The sequence below is a fragment of the Chenopodium quinoa genome, unplaced genomic scaffold (assembly GCF_001683475.1).
Source record: "Chenopodium quinoa cultivar QQ74 unplaced genomic scaffold, ASM168347v1, whole genome shotgun sequence".
Lineage (NCBI taxonomy): Eukaryota > Viridiplantae > Streptophyta > Magnoliopsida > Caryophyllales > Amaranthaceae > Chenopodium > Chenopodium quinoa.
This window is the reverse complement of record NW_018742879.1, coordinates 1,343,473-1,355,955: the sequence shown is the minus strand read 5'-3', so window position 1 is coordinate 1,355,955 and position 12,483 is coordinate 1,343,473. Positions and strand designations below refer to the sequence as shown.

The 12,483-nt window shown below is 35.0% G+C and overlaps 3 protein-coding genes across 3 annotated transcripts; 2 read left to right on the top strand and 1 right to left on the bottom strand.

Moving 5' to 3' along the window:
* The first annotated feature begins 73 nt into the window (after nt 1-73).
* On the top strand, nt 74-4,912 carry LOC110726392. The gene is made up of 3 exons (XM_021905866.1): nt 74-643; nt 1,649-1,878; nt 2,541-4,912. Exons 2-3 carry the CDS (start codon nt 1,657-1,659, stop codon nt 4,611-4,613), a joined length of 2,295 nt encoding a protein of 764 aa, XP_021761558.1. The 5' UTR covers nt 74-643; nt 1,649-1,656; the 3' UTR covers nt 4,614-4,912.
* Nucleotides 4,913-5,247: 335 nt separating this feature from the next.
* On the top strand, nt 5,248-9,066 carry LOC110726390 (pentatricopeptide repeat-containing protein At2g02980, chloroplastic-like). The gene is made up of 3 exons (XM_021905864.1): nt 5,248-8,019; nt 8,603-8,671; nt 8,987-9,066. Exon 1 carries the CDS (start codon nt 5,874-5,876, stop codon nt 7,428-7,430), a length of 1,557 nt encoding a protein of 518 aa, XP_021761556.1. The 5' UTR covers nt 5,248-5,873; the 3' UTR covers nt 7,431-8,019; nt 8,603-8,671; nt 8,987-9,066.
* On the bottom strand, nt 8,704-12,483 carry LOC110726391 (flavin-containing monooxygenase FMO GS-OX-like 9). The gene is made up of 7 exons (XM_021905865.1): nt 11,795-12,483; nt 11,546-11,616; nt 11,204-11,359; nt 10,812-10,894; nt 9,782-9,917; nt 9,499-9,672; nt 8,704-9,338 (listed from the first exon to the last, which is right to left on the bottom strand). The coding sequence occupies exons 1-7, from the start codon at nt 12,348-12,350 to the stop codon at nt 9,141-9,143; spliced, it is 1,374 nt and encodes a 457-aa protein (XP_021761557.1). The 5' UTR covers nt 12,351-12,483; the 3' UTR covers nt 8,704-9,140.

Genomic DNA, 12,483 nt, shown 5'->3' with positions numbered 1-12,483 from the left:
TTCAAGGAGTAAAGATTTCGGAAAAATATACATTAATTTATACTAATTTATGTGTATTTTTGTTTAATGAGGGTTGCATCATCATCATCATCTATAGAAATAATACTACATTTGTTTCAAATTATTTGCATCGATTTGACATAAAATATAATTAATTTTTTTTAATTATTATAAATAATCTAAAACGAAGGTTGTATCTTTTATATTTTCAAACAAAATCAGATAATACAAGTGTACAACCGAAGCCTTAAATTTGTGCATTTATCATTGACTTCATTGTCCTTTTACAAAATCCAAAAAAAAAGTTAAATAAAAAAAAGAAAAGAAAAAGGCATTTTGATATATTAATGTCCTTTCCTTCCTCCATTCCTCTGATTCCTCTTCCTAGTTTGTTGGTTTCTTTAGATTTCTTTCATTTTCTCTCTCTTCTCTTAGTGAGAGAAAGTGGGTGGGTCCAGCAGATCCAGTGCTACAAGTTTTCTTCCTCTTCATCTTCTCAATCCAATGAAAATCCTTCTTTTTTTCTTCAAATTTTCTTCATTTCTAAGAAACACCCACTTCAAAATTTAACCTCTTCTCAAGATTTTTGGTTGTTTTTGTTTGAAGGCTTAAGAAGATTTTTGATACTCTGTCTCAATTTCAGGTAAATGTTCCTCTAAATTTTCTCTCTCCTTGAATTTTGATTCATGGGGTTTCTCCAACAGTAATCTATAATATAATTACACTCTTTTTTTTCTGTTTAATTTTAAGTTTTTTGATTTTTAAATGTTTTTTTTTTGGGTATGAATTGTTAATATTAATCTGGGTTTTCAAAATCAAAACAAAATTTTAGCTGTTAATATCACTTTCTCTCTAACTTTCTCACACTACTGTGAGAAAAAACAATGTGGGGATTGAGATTTGATGGTCAAGAATCTGGTGAAAAGTGAGTACAAAAGAATTTCATTTTCTTTAGATTTTAAAGCTTTTTTATAAAAATAAAGATTTTTTTTTTTTTTTTTTTTTTTTTTTTTTTTAATGGGTAAAAAATTGATCTATGTTCTAAGCTCAATCTGGTAATTTTGTAATAATCCTTGATTTTCTGTGTTATAGTTTCTGCCATTGATGTATTGAAACAGTGTAATTCTGTAGTTTGTTTTATTGATTTTTTTCTTTTTCAGCCAAATTACACTTTTGACCTTGGTTTTTTTTTTTTTTTAAAAAAAAAAAATTACTCAGATGCTAATTTAGAATTAGTAGTTTTAGTATGAATCAATAAGTGTTAATCTATATTTAGAAAATGTTTTTGAAAGCTAATAATCTGGTTGCTTAAGGAGCTATAATCTCATAATGCCTCCGTCTAGATTTAGTTGTCACTTTATTAGTTCAAAATACGCTTGCCAATGCGACAACTAATTTTGGACAAAGGGAGTATTAACTCGGAAGGGGGGATTGATATGTGTCACATTTTTCATGTACATGTTCATACAAAAGTTGTGGGTGTTGTTGAAGATAATTAAGTCAGTGTGATATTTTAAATTTAAAAAATGAAGCCTGATTTGTTTTACTTTAAATTATTTGTTTATAATTACCACAAACTTTATGTTACTTAGTTTCTAGATGAATTTGATTATTCACACTTAACACAGTTGCACATTGTTGTGAGCAGGGCAAATAATGCAGTGCAAAAGCTACTTTCCTGTGTACAATTCACAATACGATCTCAATGTCGATGCTAATGGTGGTGCTACGCCCATGATTATTGGCAATGGGACCTTTCGAAGTGGGCATTACCACGACTATGTGCCACTTTCGCCGGTTCCACCACCAGGGCAGTCCGCTTATAAGGAAATGTTGCGTCGGACAATGGTGCTACATGAGGTTGCATTTAAGGATCAGGTACCGTAAAAACTAACTTTGGCCGGTACCACTTCAAAAAGTAATAGGCAGTTGAAATTCGGGCTCTATGAATCTATGATATTCGCCTATCGGTTTGCCAAATTTTCATTACAAGCTTTTTACCCTATGTTGAAGTTGAATTGTGGAGTATAGACTATGAAATTTATATGCAGTCAGTACTTTTATAGATTGTGTTATCTATTCAATATGTTGTTTTGCTAAGTACTTAAATTTGGCCATCTTTTCGCATTACCATATGCTATTAAATTTTAGGGGTGACCATAATCAACTTGTACTATGGTTTAGTGCATTTTCTCTGTAAGCTTACTTCCTAATTTTAGACGCCTGTAATGTTGTCAGTTGTTGGTGAAGCAAGAAATCTGCTGTGCATTATTCATGATCCCCCCACCAAAAGAAAAAAATTACTGCAATACCTTGCAGTTACCTGAGTCGATCTTGTCATTTGAGGGTTGATAAGCAATGCCTCTTAAAAGTATGTATAGGATCTCAATATTGACCTTTACTCTAGAAGTCATATCTTGCATGATTACGGTTGAAATGTAGTATAGTCCAACTATCTGTATACCTTCTTGTTGTAGATGTAGCTGACCGTACCAATGAGCAATTGATTCACTCCTTAAATTTTTTTTTTTCGCTTCCAGGTTCAAGAATTACATAGGCTTTATAGAAGACAGAAGGAATTGATGGATGAAGTAACTAATAAAGAATTGTATATGAGCCATTTACAAATAGAAGTCCAAAGATCAAGTTCATCATCGGCAAAGATATCATCTAGATGTGGTCAAAATACTCTAAATAGTGTTCCATTAATTAATTCTCAGTATACACCATATTCCACAGGTAGAGATAACAATCCGACATCTCTCAGTTTTTTGAATGAACCAAAACCACCTGTCAGTCCCGTAGCTTCACAAACTGGTGGCACTGTGAATAGTCTGAACTTTGCGGAATCCAAGTGCAAGAAAGTTAAAGGAAAGCTTTTAGACCTTGAGCTTCTGGCTGAGATGTACATCGACAGTGATGAAGAGAGATCTATAGAAGATGTGGAATTCTCAAAGGCCCCTACTCCTACCACTCTGCCTTCAAATAAAAGGTTCAAAGTAGGGGTTGAGACTTATGCAATGGCTTCCACAGCAAAGAGATCATTGGGTCCTGTTTTGCAAGGAGAGCTTCTTAGTCCTTGCTCAATTACAGGGAGCAAAATTACTTTGGCCGACTTAAATGAACCTCTGGCGACATCGTGTTTGGAAGAGAGTGGTGGGGACAAAAGAATTAGCTCTTTCCTGGAAATCTCGGAAATTAATCATGATCTGTCTGATATCGAGAATACTATATCAGATGGTATTGCTGATAATGTGACAGGGAAACCTCTTGCTCAATCTGACAAGGCTAAATCTGAGGTGGGTTTTGCTACATCTGGGAGAAAGCCTTCCTACAGTTTGGGGCAGATTCCTCTTGTGGTTCAAGCACTTCCCTCTTTCGACAACCAACTAACCAGCAGTAAAGGTGCTAGAAACTGTGGCAGACGGAAAGGGCCCATTAATGATAAGGTCGATGCTAGTCTACTGTGTAGTCCAAATTTTAGGGTAGCTAAGTCCTTAAGAAGCAGCTGTTCTGACGTCAAGTCCAAAGAATCAGTGGTTTGCATGTCATCCAAAACTTCTGATTTAAACTGCTTTGATTTGAACTCTGTTGTGATGGAAAATTCAGAATTTACACCATCAGATGATACATCAAATAACGGATCTTCCGCTGAAGCTGAAACTGTGAAAAAGAGCAAGATATGCAGAATGATTGATATCAACTTGCCATGTGATTTCATGACCGATGAAGAGCCAGTTATTCAAGATGATAAAATTGTACATGATCATGAGAACTCAGGTCGGTTGAAATTGAATTTTTGTATGAATGATGACAGTTTACAGCCAAAGTCACCCTCTTTGGACAAAACTCAGTTAGAAATTGATTTGGAGGCACCTATTAGCCCAGAAGTAAAGGAGCGCTCACCACCTAGAGGAGACTCTGAAGATAATCAGTCAGAAGAGGGTAGTGACCTCTTTTTGGAACTTGCAAAGATTGCAGCTGATGCCATTGTATCCATTTCTTCATCTAGTTCTCAATCTTACCAAGAGAATTTGGGCTTGCGAAAATGTGAAGCTTCTGACAGTGGAAATCTAGAATGGTTTGCTGGGTTAATCAACTCCCTTTCCTCTGACCTAGAGAATGATTTCGACACAATGAACTGCAAGGATACTTGTAGTATTGATGATTTTGAGGCAATGACATTGGAACTCCCTGAATTGAAATCGGAAGACTTTTTGTGTAAAAGCAATGTCCAAATCTCAAATGAGACTTGCTTGACAGTGTTGCCTTGCCAAACAAGAAGGGGTCGAACAAGGAGGTCAAAGAGGAAGGACTTCCAAAGGGAAGTTCTGCCTTCACTTGCGTCTCTCTCAAGGTACGAGGTTACTGAGGATATTATGATGATAGAAGGGCTTATGGAAGCAGCGGGTACCCCTTGGAGTCTAAGTAAGACAAGGAGAGCTTGTAGGACGGGAAGAAAACCTCGGGCGGCGAAGCAGCCGACTTTTGATGAAAAAGTTCAAGAATTGAGTGCTCTTATCAGCTGGGGTAAGGTCAACAGGCGGCCTAGAGGACGAAGAAGTCCTGCTAGTCCTACTACTATATCAAAATGGCTCGGACATGATTTATGAGAGGATTTTTATCACAGAAGTATGCAGTTTCCGATTCAAAAATCATGTATTTACATACTTATTGATTGAATGGCCCTCTTTTTTATTGTTAACTTAGGATCATCATTTAGAGCAGGATATAGAGCTTTGATATTATTTCCATGTCTGAAATAGATGTGATGCATTGTCTATTGTCACTTTTAACGCTGACTGTCGGATTACGCCTATTTGTGACGTAAATTTGAGAAAGCTAGTGAAGAGAGGCTGTTCTGTATATTTTGAAATTGGAAAAATAGATCAAAATTTCTTTTGGTTTTTAACAATGATTGATAAGATTACTAGCACAGCAGCACATAACCTTTTGTTTTCTCTTGGTGATACTTTCTGACTATTGTGATACACTGATACTGCCAAAAAGATGAATAAAAGCAATGAAGAAATGCACAAATTTTGGAAAGGGAAAGAAAGGGATAGCTTATGAGACACTAATTATATCAATTTGCTTTGCAGCAAAATGTGCTACGTATAGTACTATATATATAGTGCCACACTGTCAATGCCTTATAAAAAGCTAAAGTAATTCAATTAATGGTCTTTATTCTAATTAATCTTGAAGTGGTTCAGTGGTAATGAGTCTGATGAACACCAGTACAAATATGACTGAAGTTGGACCAATAATTTATATATAAAAAAAATATCTTAATAGGATTGGAGGTGTTACGTTGACTATGGCATAAGCTAACCATTAAAGGAGATTATTATGCGTCTCTTTTCATTGTCATTAGTATAGAATTCATAATGGAAAATAATGCAGAGAATATTTAATGTTGTCTCAAAACGGTAACAAACTAGGTTAGTTGATATTCACATATCCTGTTGGTATTTTATGCTCTTAATATGTTTCTTTTCAAGTTAGTTTGTAGAGTTTAGTTCAGAGTAGGAAATTGCAAAGACTATAATCTATATTTGAATGTATCCAATTGTACGTCAATAAATTCCGCTAAATTTTTTACTATAGAAAGTATTAATGAAACACCCCCTAAGTTACTCATAATTTTTTTTTTTCCTTTTTTTTTTTTTTTTTTTTTTTTTTTGATATCGATTTCTTCTACTACATATGGAGTTCCTACCGATTGCGTTAATTTAGCTCTCAACTTTACAAGTACGTCGACTCCGTATTAAACATTAGTAGATCAATTTCTTACAAAAAATTTCAAAGCTCTTTTATTTACCATCTCAATTTTTACCAATGAGTGTCCACATCAACAACTTATTAGGACCATGAAACCCTTTCATGGCAGGTTAGCAACATCTTTGAAATGGATTCATTCTTTCACACGTTCAAATTCATCTTTATCACTCAAAACTTCCATAAATTCATCTCAAATTCTGGGAAAACTCTCAAACCCTTCTCAAATGAAGCAGATTCTTGCCCAAATTATCATTCAGAATCAACATTTGGACCAATTTTATCTTATGAAGTTCATTGATATTTGTGCTACTTCAAATGGGTTTACTTCCTCTGCTGTTATTTTCTCTCAATTTCATGAATTTTTCGACTCTTTTGTTTGTAATTCAGTTCTTAGAACTTATACCCATTTAAAGAAATACTGGCATTCAATTTTTGTGTATGTACAAATGCATAAACATGGTATATCCCCTGATTTATTGACTTTTCCTGCTGTAATTAAATCAACTGCTCATTTGGGTCGTCGTAGATTAGGGAAATCATTGCAATGTTGCGTAATTAAGATGGGTTTTGGTTCAGATTTGTTTGCAAATACTGCACTTGTTCATATGTATTGTTCTTGTTTGTCGATTGATGATGCCCGCAGAGTGTTTGATGAAATGCCTGAGAGAAATTCTGTTTCTTGGAACGCGTTAATTACTGGTTATGTACATGGAAGGCGGTTTTTAGAGGCGTTTGATGTGTTTAGGGACATGATGAGGGATGGGGTAGAGTTAAGGGAGGTGACTATGGTGGGGCTATTATCGGCTTGTGCTAACTTAGGAGCTCTGGATCATGGGAGGTGGGTTCATGACTATATAAGACAAAATGGGTTGGCGTTGAATGTATATGTTGGCACTGCTCTTATTGATATGTATTCAAAATGTGGGAATCTTGAAGAAGGTTTTAAGGTTTTTAAGGCAATGAAGGTTAAAAATGTGTGCACTTGGAATGTTTTGATTTCTGCATACTCGATGAATGGACGAGGAGAGGATGCTTTAATGGCATTTTATAGCATGGTTTTTGATGACTATAAGCCTGATGATGTTACATTTTTGGCTGTTTTATCGGCTTGTTTTCATGAAGGTCTTGTTGGTGAGGGCAGGTCTCATTTTAGAAGTATGAAAGAGGAGTTTGGAGTGGAACCAAAGATGGAGCATTATGGTTGTATGATTGATCTGCTCAGCCGTGCTGACTTAATTGATGAAGCCATGGAACTAATTAGGACCATGCCATTGATTCCAGACCCGACCATTTGGAGGGCATTGCTTCGTGCCTTTCAATTTCGTGAAAATTTCCATTTGGTTGAACTTGTGATTCTGAAACTCGTTGAACTAGAACCACAGAATGGAGATAACTTTTTCTTATTGTCAAATCTATGTATACAACAGCAAAGATGGGCAGAAGTTGAGATAGTGAGGGAAATGACGAAGGATAGAGGTATCCAGAATCTTCCTGGCTACAGTTCAGTTGTTATCAACAGTGAAATTTATGAGTTTATTGCATCATATGATATTAAACCTGGACTTGAGGAGATATATAAAGTTTTGGCGTGTATGGCCAAGAATCTAAGATTATCAAGTTGTGTTACTGATAGTGAAATGTTGTAGCATGATCTTGTTGAAGAGAACATTTTTTGGTTGCCTCTTCTCCTTTTGTAAATTAGCTATTACCTGGATATTAATCTTCATAAGATTTTGGCCAAAGTTACATATTTCTGTTCTCCGGGATAGATTGGAGCTTGGTAATTGGTATCTCACTTAAAAGCCAAAGCCAAGAAACTTTAAATGACTCAGGCTTACCCCTCATGAAAATTTTCAATTTATTGTCAGAGTGCTCTGGTAATGCCTGAACCCCTTCAATTTTTTTATTTTTTTTTTGACACACTGAACATGTCACTATGCTATGTCTTGTTAATTTGTGGACTGTTGGTCCAAGTTTTCTTCTGAACAGGTAAATGTGTGTCACAAACTGATGACTTTAGTAATTTTTATCTTGTTAAGAGGCTATTTTAAAATTTCGATGATATGTAAGATGGATTATAGGAAGCTGCTGCATGAAAATCAATGGAGCAGCACTAATTATCAGATTAAATTCACATTTTACTGAGACGGACAACAAAAACTAGCTGGAATATGATTCAACAAATTCAATAAACTCATATTGGAGCTCATCCTCTTCCAAAACTTTTGCAGCAAGGTTAGTGGGATTTGTAATCCCTTGCATCCACTTTTCGATTATTGTTTTTGAAGTACTTTTTCCTTGGTGGAACTTTCAACTTTAATGTACTTCGTAGCATTTTTTTTTTACTATTCATATGTTTCCACATCTGTGGAAGATCTGCTGATTATTATGCAGGAAAGTATTGTGAAAAAAGGAAAAAAAAAAAACTCTATCATGGAACATTATGCATATGGTCATCTATGGTGACAAATTAGCTGTATTCTGACCAACAATGCCTAAAATTGTCAAAATATGAAAACCTTTTTATCTTTTGGTAAAAGTAAATCAATATTCTTTTTTGCTCAAAATAATTTCAGTTTTACTAATTTTAGATCATTACTAACCAAGAAGAAAGAAAAATTAACCTTGATTTCCCACTATTCTTCTTCTTCCTCCTAAAGTTATTACAGTTATTGACATCTGTTGGCATGTAGTTCAGCTCTTATTTTGGAATGTGCTGTTGCTGTGCATGATAGGCACATCCAAGCTTAGTATCATTTTCAGCATGTTGACTGTTGCACCTATGGCTGAGACTGAGAGGACCCTTTTCTTTTTCCAGGTGTTGGAATCATTTGTTAGGTCATCACGAGGCTGTGTTTTGGGGAGCATATATGCTGAATCTGAACAAGTATGTATATATCATGTTACAGCTTATAACTATTAAACGAATAATTTGAATATATCCCTGACAGTTAAGCGACTAATAGGGGCGATATATGGAGAACCCTTAGGCCTTAATCCAAATCTGACTAAGATTTGCAAGGGTAAGGCTATTTCACCCCCTGTTAGTTACTTAACTAGTTAGGCAAATATACTATTTCATATTTAAAATGGAAAACACTTGTGTCTTGTTGGTACAACCTTTTGAAGGCTTTTCCAACATGGCATAATTTTGCCGGTTTCTCTAATAAAAAGTAAAAATCATTCAAAAAACTGCATACAGGGCAGTACTTTGTGCGACCACTATCATCAATACACAAAAAAGAAAATATGTCAACCTCGAATCTTTCGCTGGAACACTGGTATGTTGTTCTATGTAAATTACTGCATATTACTTTGACATTGATTTGTTGAGCTGGCTGAAGCAGAGTATTGCTTTATACTTCAAATGTATGTGCTCCAAGTTGAGTGAAATGAGGACTTTGACGAGCTACTTGAAGCAGTTCAAAGTCATCATAAACATCACGATACACCTCCAAATTGGCCTCCGCGTTCATCAGAGCTGATACACATAGCTCTTTCCTCCATTCTTCCAGGCGTGGAAATCCCACTTTATCCGCATACAGGTCACAATACTGCAGGAAAAGGCATAATTAAAGGTAACTGACAGCAGAAAAACTTTTGGACTAACTTCTTATGGTACTTGAAACACTGAAGAATCTGTAAAAGTGTTGCAAGTTAATGCATTTGATGTTCATGTAAAAGAAAATTTAGTTAGACAAGATGTCTGTTTACCTCAAAATCGGCAATATCATGAGTGTTATGCTTTGGGATGGCGGCAGCTTCCCTGGACTGATAGAACTCTTTGATTTCCTTCATCATATCTTCCCAAGATGGCAATGTTTTTTTCCCTGAGAGCAGCTGAGCAATCCATTTTGCTTGTGATTCAAAGAAAGGGAACCCTATGATCTATTAATTCAATTAATGAAAGCCATTATGATATAGAAATATGTTGTCACACTAGCAGAATTATAAGATTTGTTAATGTCATTGCAGGTTTGAAGATATTAAATAATACCTTCCTAGGTATTCCGACAAACGAAAGAGAAGGAGCAAGCGAAGGAGGGAACGTATGCTCATATAAAGGTCCAACGCGATCATCATCCACCTCAATGATTCCTTTGGTGTCAAGAAATGGAAATGTATATGAATACCTACAGTAAACAGTAAGTCTCTTCACGGTTAATCTTAATCATCAATCATGTTTCTTTATCAGCAAAAAAAAAAGTTGTAGTAGTTGCATGAAATTATGGGTAAACTTCTCTTTTGCCTACAACTGTACCTAACTTTCTGACTTTCTTTAGACATCATTTTCATAACAACATTCTGAAAACTTGAAGAACTGTATATTATTATTTGCAATACTTCCTGCTTAAGAAACTTGCATGTCACCATGATCCAAAAAAGTTGGTCCCATTATGTTGTTATTATGATGATTTACAATACTATTGTTGGAATTACTTATGATACAAGATGCATGCTTACATAGAGTGCTCAATCTTTGACTTCCCGTACCAATTTGGTAATCATCAAGCCTTTGCACACTTTTGGGACAAGGATGGCACCTTGAGGAGCCTATATACTCGGATGTTTGGTGTACTCGGGTGACTATATGTACTCCAATTTTAATCAGTTTTGTTTGTTTTACTAGTACTCCAAGTCTTCAAATTACTTGTCGTTGCCTAGCTTGACTAGCTGTCAATTGATGTAATATTATTCGTAAAGAAATTTTATGAAATTTTTGTAATTAATTGATATCTTCTAGTCTATATGTTTAAACATCTAAAATCAATAGTGACTCATAGCAAATTAGCAAAAGCACTGTAGGGAGAAAGAAATTTTGGACATATCCATGAATTATTGTATAGAAATAAGATGAATTATTTCAAGAAGTGATGAATTAATTATTTTAATATTCCGAATTAATCAAGGTTGTATAAAATGTATACAATATCCTCACACCTATATATTAATGCCTTGAATGACAAATAAAATATATTAATTCCATAAAAATGATAAAAACAAAAAAAATGGAAATGATATATTACCCAGTGCAGTATATGATAGTATCGGCAGTGACGCAAGAACCATCCACGAACAACACTCTTCCATCTTCTTCAAGGCAGTCAATCTGCAGTATAATATACCAAAATTTAATTGTTATGTTTCATATAGAGGTGGTTGAGACTAGGACGGAATATATTTTAAGGTCATTACCATTAATCATTAGATGTATGGAATGTAGATGTAATTAAAATACGGAGTACTATGTATGCAATTTAAATCTGTATGTTGATATATATATATATATATATATATATATATATATATATATATATATATATATATATATATATTTTAATTTTTTGATGGCGTGGCGTGAAAAATAAATCAGTTTATTATTTTGTGTGTATGTGTGATACTTGTATAATATTTTTACCTTTGGGCAAAGATGCAGGTTTTTATGCTTGGCAAATACTTTGGACAATCCTTCAGAGACTGGGGATTTGGCACTGAGATAGATTTCCTTTGCTACTCCCACCAATTCCATTGATAGTTCTTGTCCACTCATTGAACTTCCTACAATCACCACTACCTGCAACATGTATACGTAGTACGAGTATGTAATTATATGAGTACTCCGTAAGTCGTATAAAATATTACGCATTAATTGACTTAGAATTGACTATCTCGAGGAAAATTAATAGTCAAAATTTGTTTCAAGGCTAAAAAATGTGAAAGTTTAGAGATCTACAATGATGAAAATGGTATGAATAGTTACCTCATCGCGAAATGGATCTGGTACCCGATAAATATGACTATGAATTTGTCTTCTTTTCCAAGAGTTCATACCTTCAAAAAAATGCATGCAAAAGAGAAGCAACAAAAACATAATGAGTAATGAAAGTGAGTTAATTACTAAAATTGTCTTCCTGCATGCTTAACGTACACTTCTATTTTGTACTTTTAACTCTTTTTTTAAGCCATGTGTTATTATGTGAAATAAATGAAGTGTATGATCAAAGTATACCTTTAATTATAGGCAACCTTGGATGAGAATAGTGGCCACTAGCAACAACCACCGCGTCAAACACTTCTTCCACCAATTTTTCACTCTTCTTCTCCTTAGATTTCACCATCCATTTCAACTCCTTGGCAACCTCGGCAAACTCGGCCATACCGACATACTCAACCCTAGTGTTAAACCTAATCATGCCCCTCAACCCAAAATATTCACAAAAATCATTAAGGTACAACAAAACTTCCCTATGGCTAGGAAATCTCCTCATGTCCCTCCCTTTCTTCTCTACGAACGGGAAGTCAGTATACCCCATGATCTCCCTAGGAGATGCTAACCTTAAGGATTCATACATACTACTATGAACCTTAAGGAACTTATTTGCCCTGCCTAAAGGATCCTCTCCCTCGATTTTACGCTCATAGAGCCATTGCCCTCCTATGTCATGGTTTTGCTCAATGACTACCACATTGTGACCTTCTTTCATGAGCTCCCGGGCTGCCACGAGACCGGATGGTCCGGCTCCTATGACACATACACTCTTGGATTGGTAACTTTCTACAACCATTGTGGCTCTTAACTTGCTAGTTTTGGCTTGGTGAAGATAGGATGTTTGATCTCAAAGTGATAGAAAATGAATCTGGTGAATATTATTGTTGGAAATGGGTTTATATTAAGTTGCGGATCCACATTGACCGAAG

Bases quoted from the DNA above. Each gene is read 5' to 3' on its own strand.
- LOC110726390 (XM_021905864.1), top strand. From the start codon at position 5,874: ATGAAACCCTTTCATGGCAGGTTAGCAACATCTTTGAAATGGATTCAT.
- LOC110726391 (XM_021905865.1), bottom strand. From the start codon at position 12,350: ATGGTTGTAGAAAGTTACCAATCCAAGAGTGTATGTGTCATAGGAGCC. The intron at 10,895-11,203 runs GTAAAAATATTA...ATTATACTGCAG, and splicing joins ACCTGCATCTTTGCCCAAAG to ATTGACTGCCTTGAAGAAGA. The intron at 9,673-9,781 runs GTATTATTTAAT...TTGAATTAATAG, and splicing joins TTGTCGGAATACCTAGGAAG to ATCATAGGGTTCCCTTTCTT.
- LOC110726392 (XM_021905866.1), top strand. From the start codon at position 1,657: ATGCAGTGCAAAAGCTACTTTCCTGTGTACAATTCACAATACGATCTC. The intron at 1,879-2,540 runs GTACCGTAAAAA...TTTCGCTTCCAG, and splicing joins AGGTTGCATTTAAGGATCAG to GTTCAAGAATTACATAGGCT.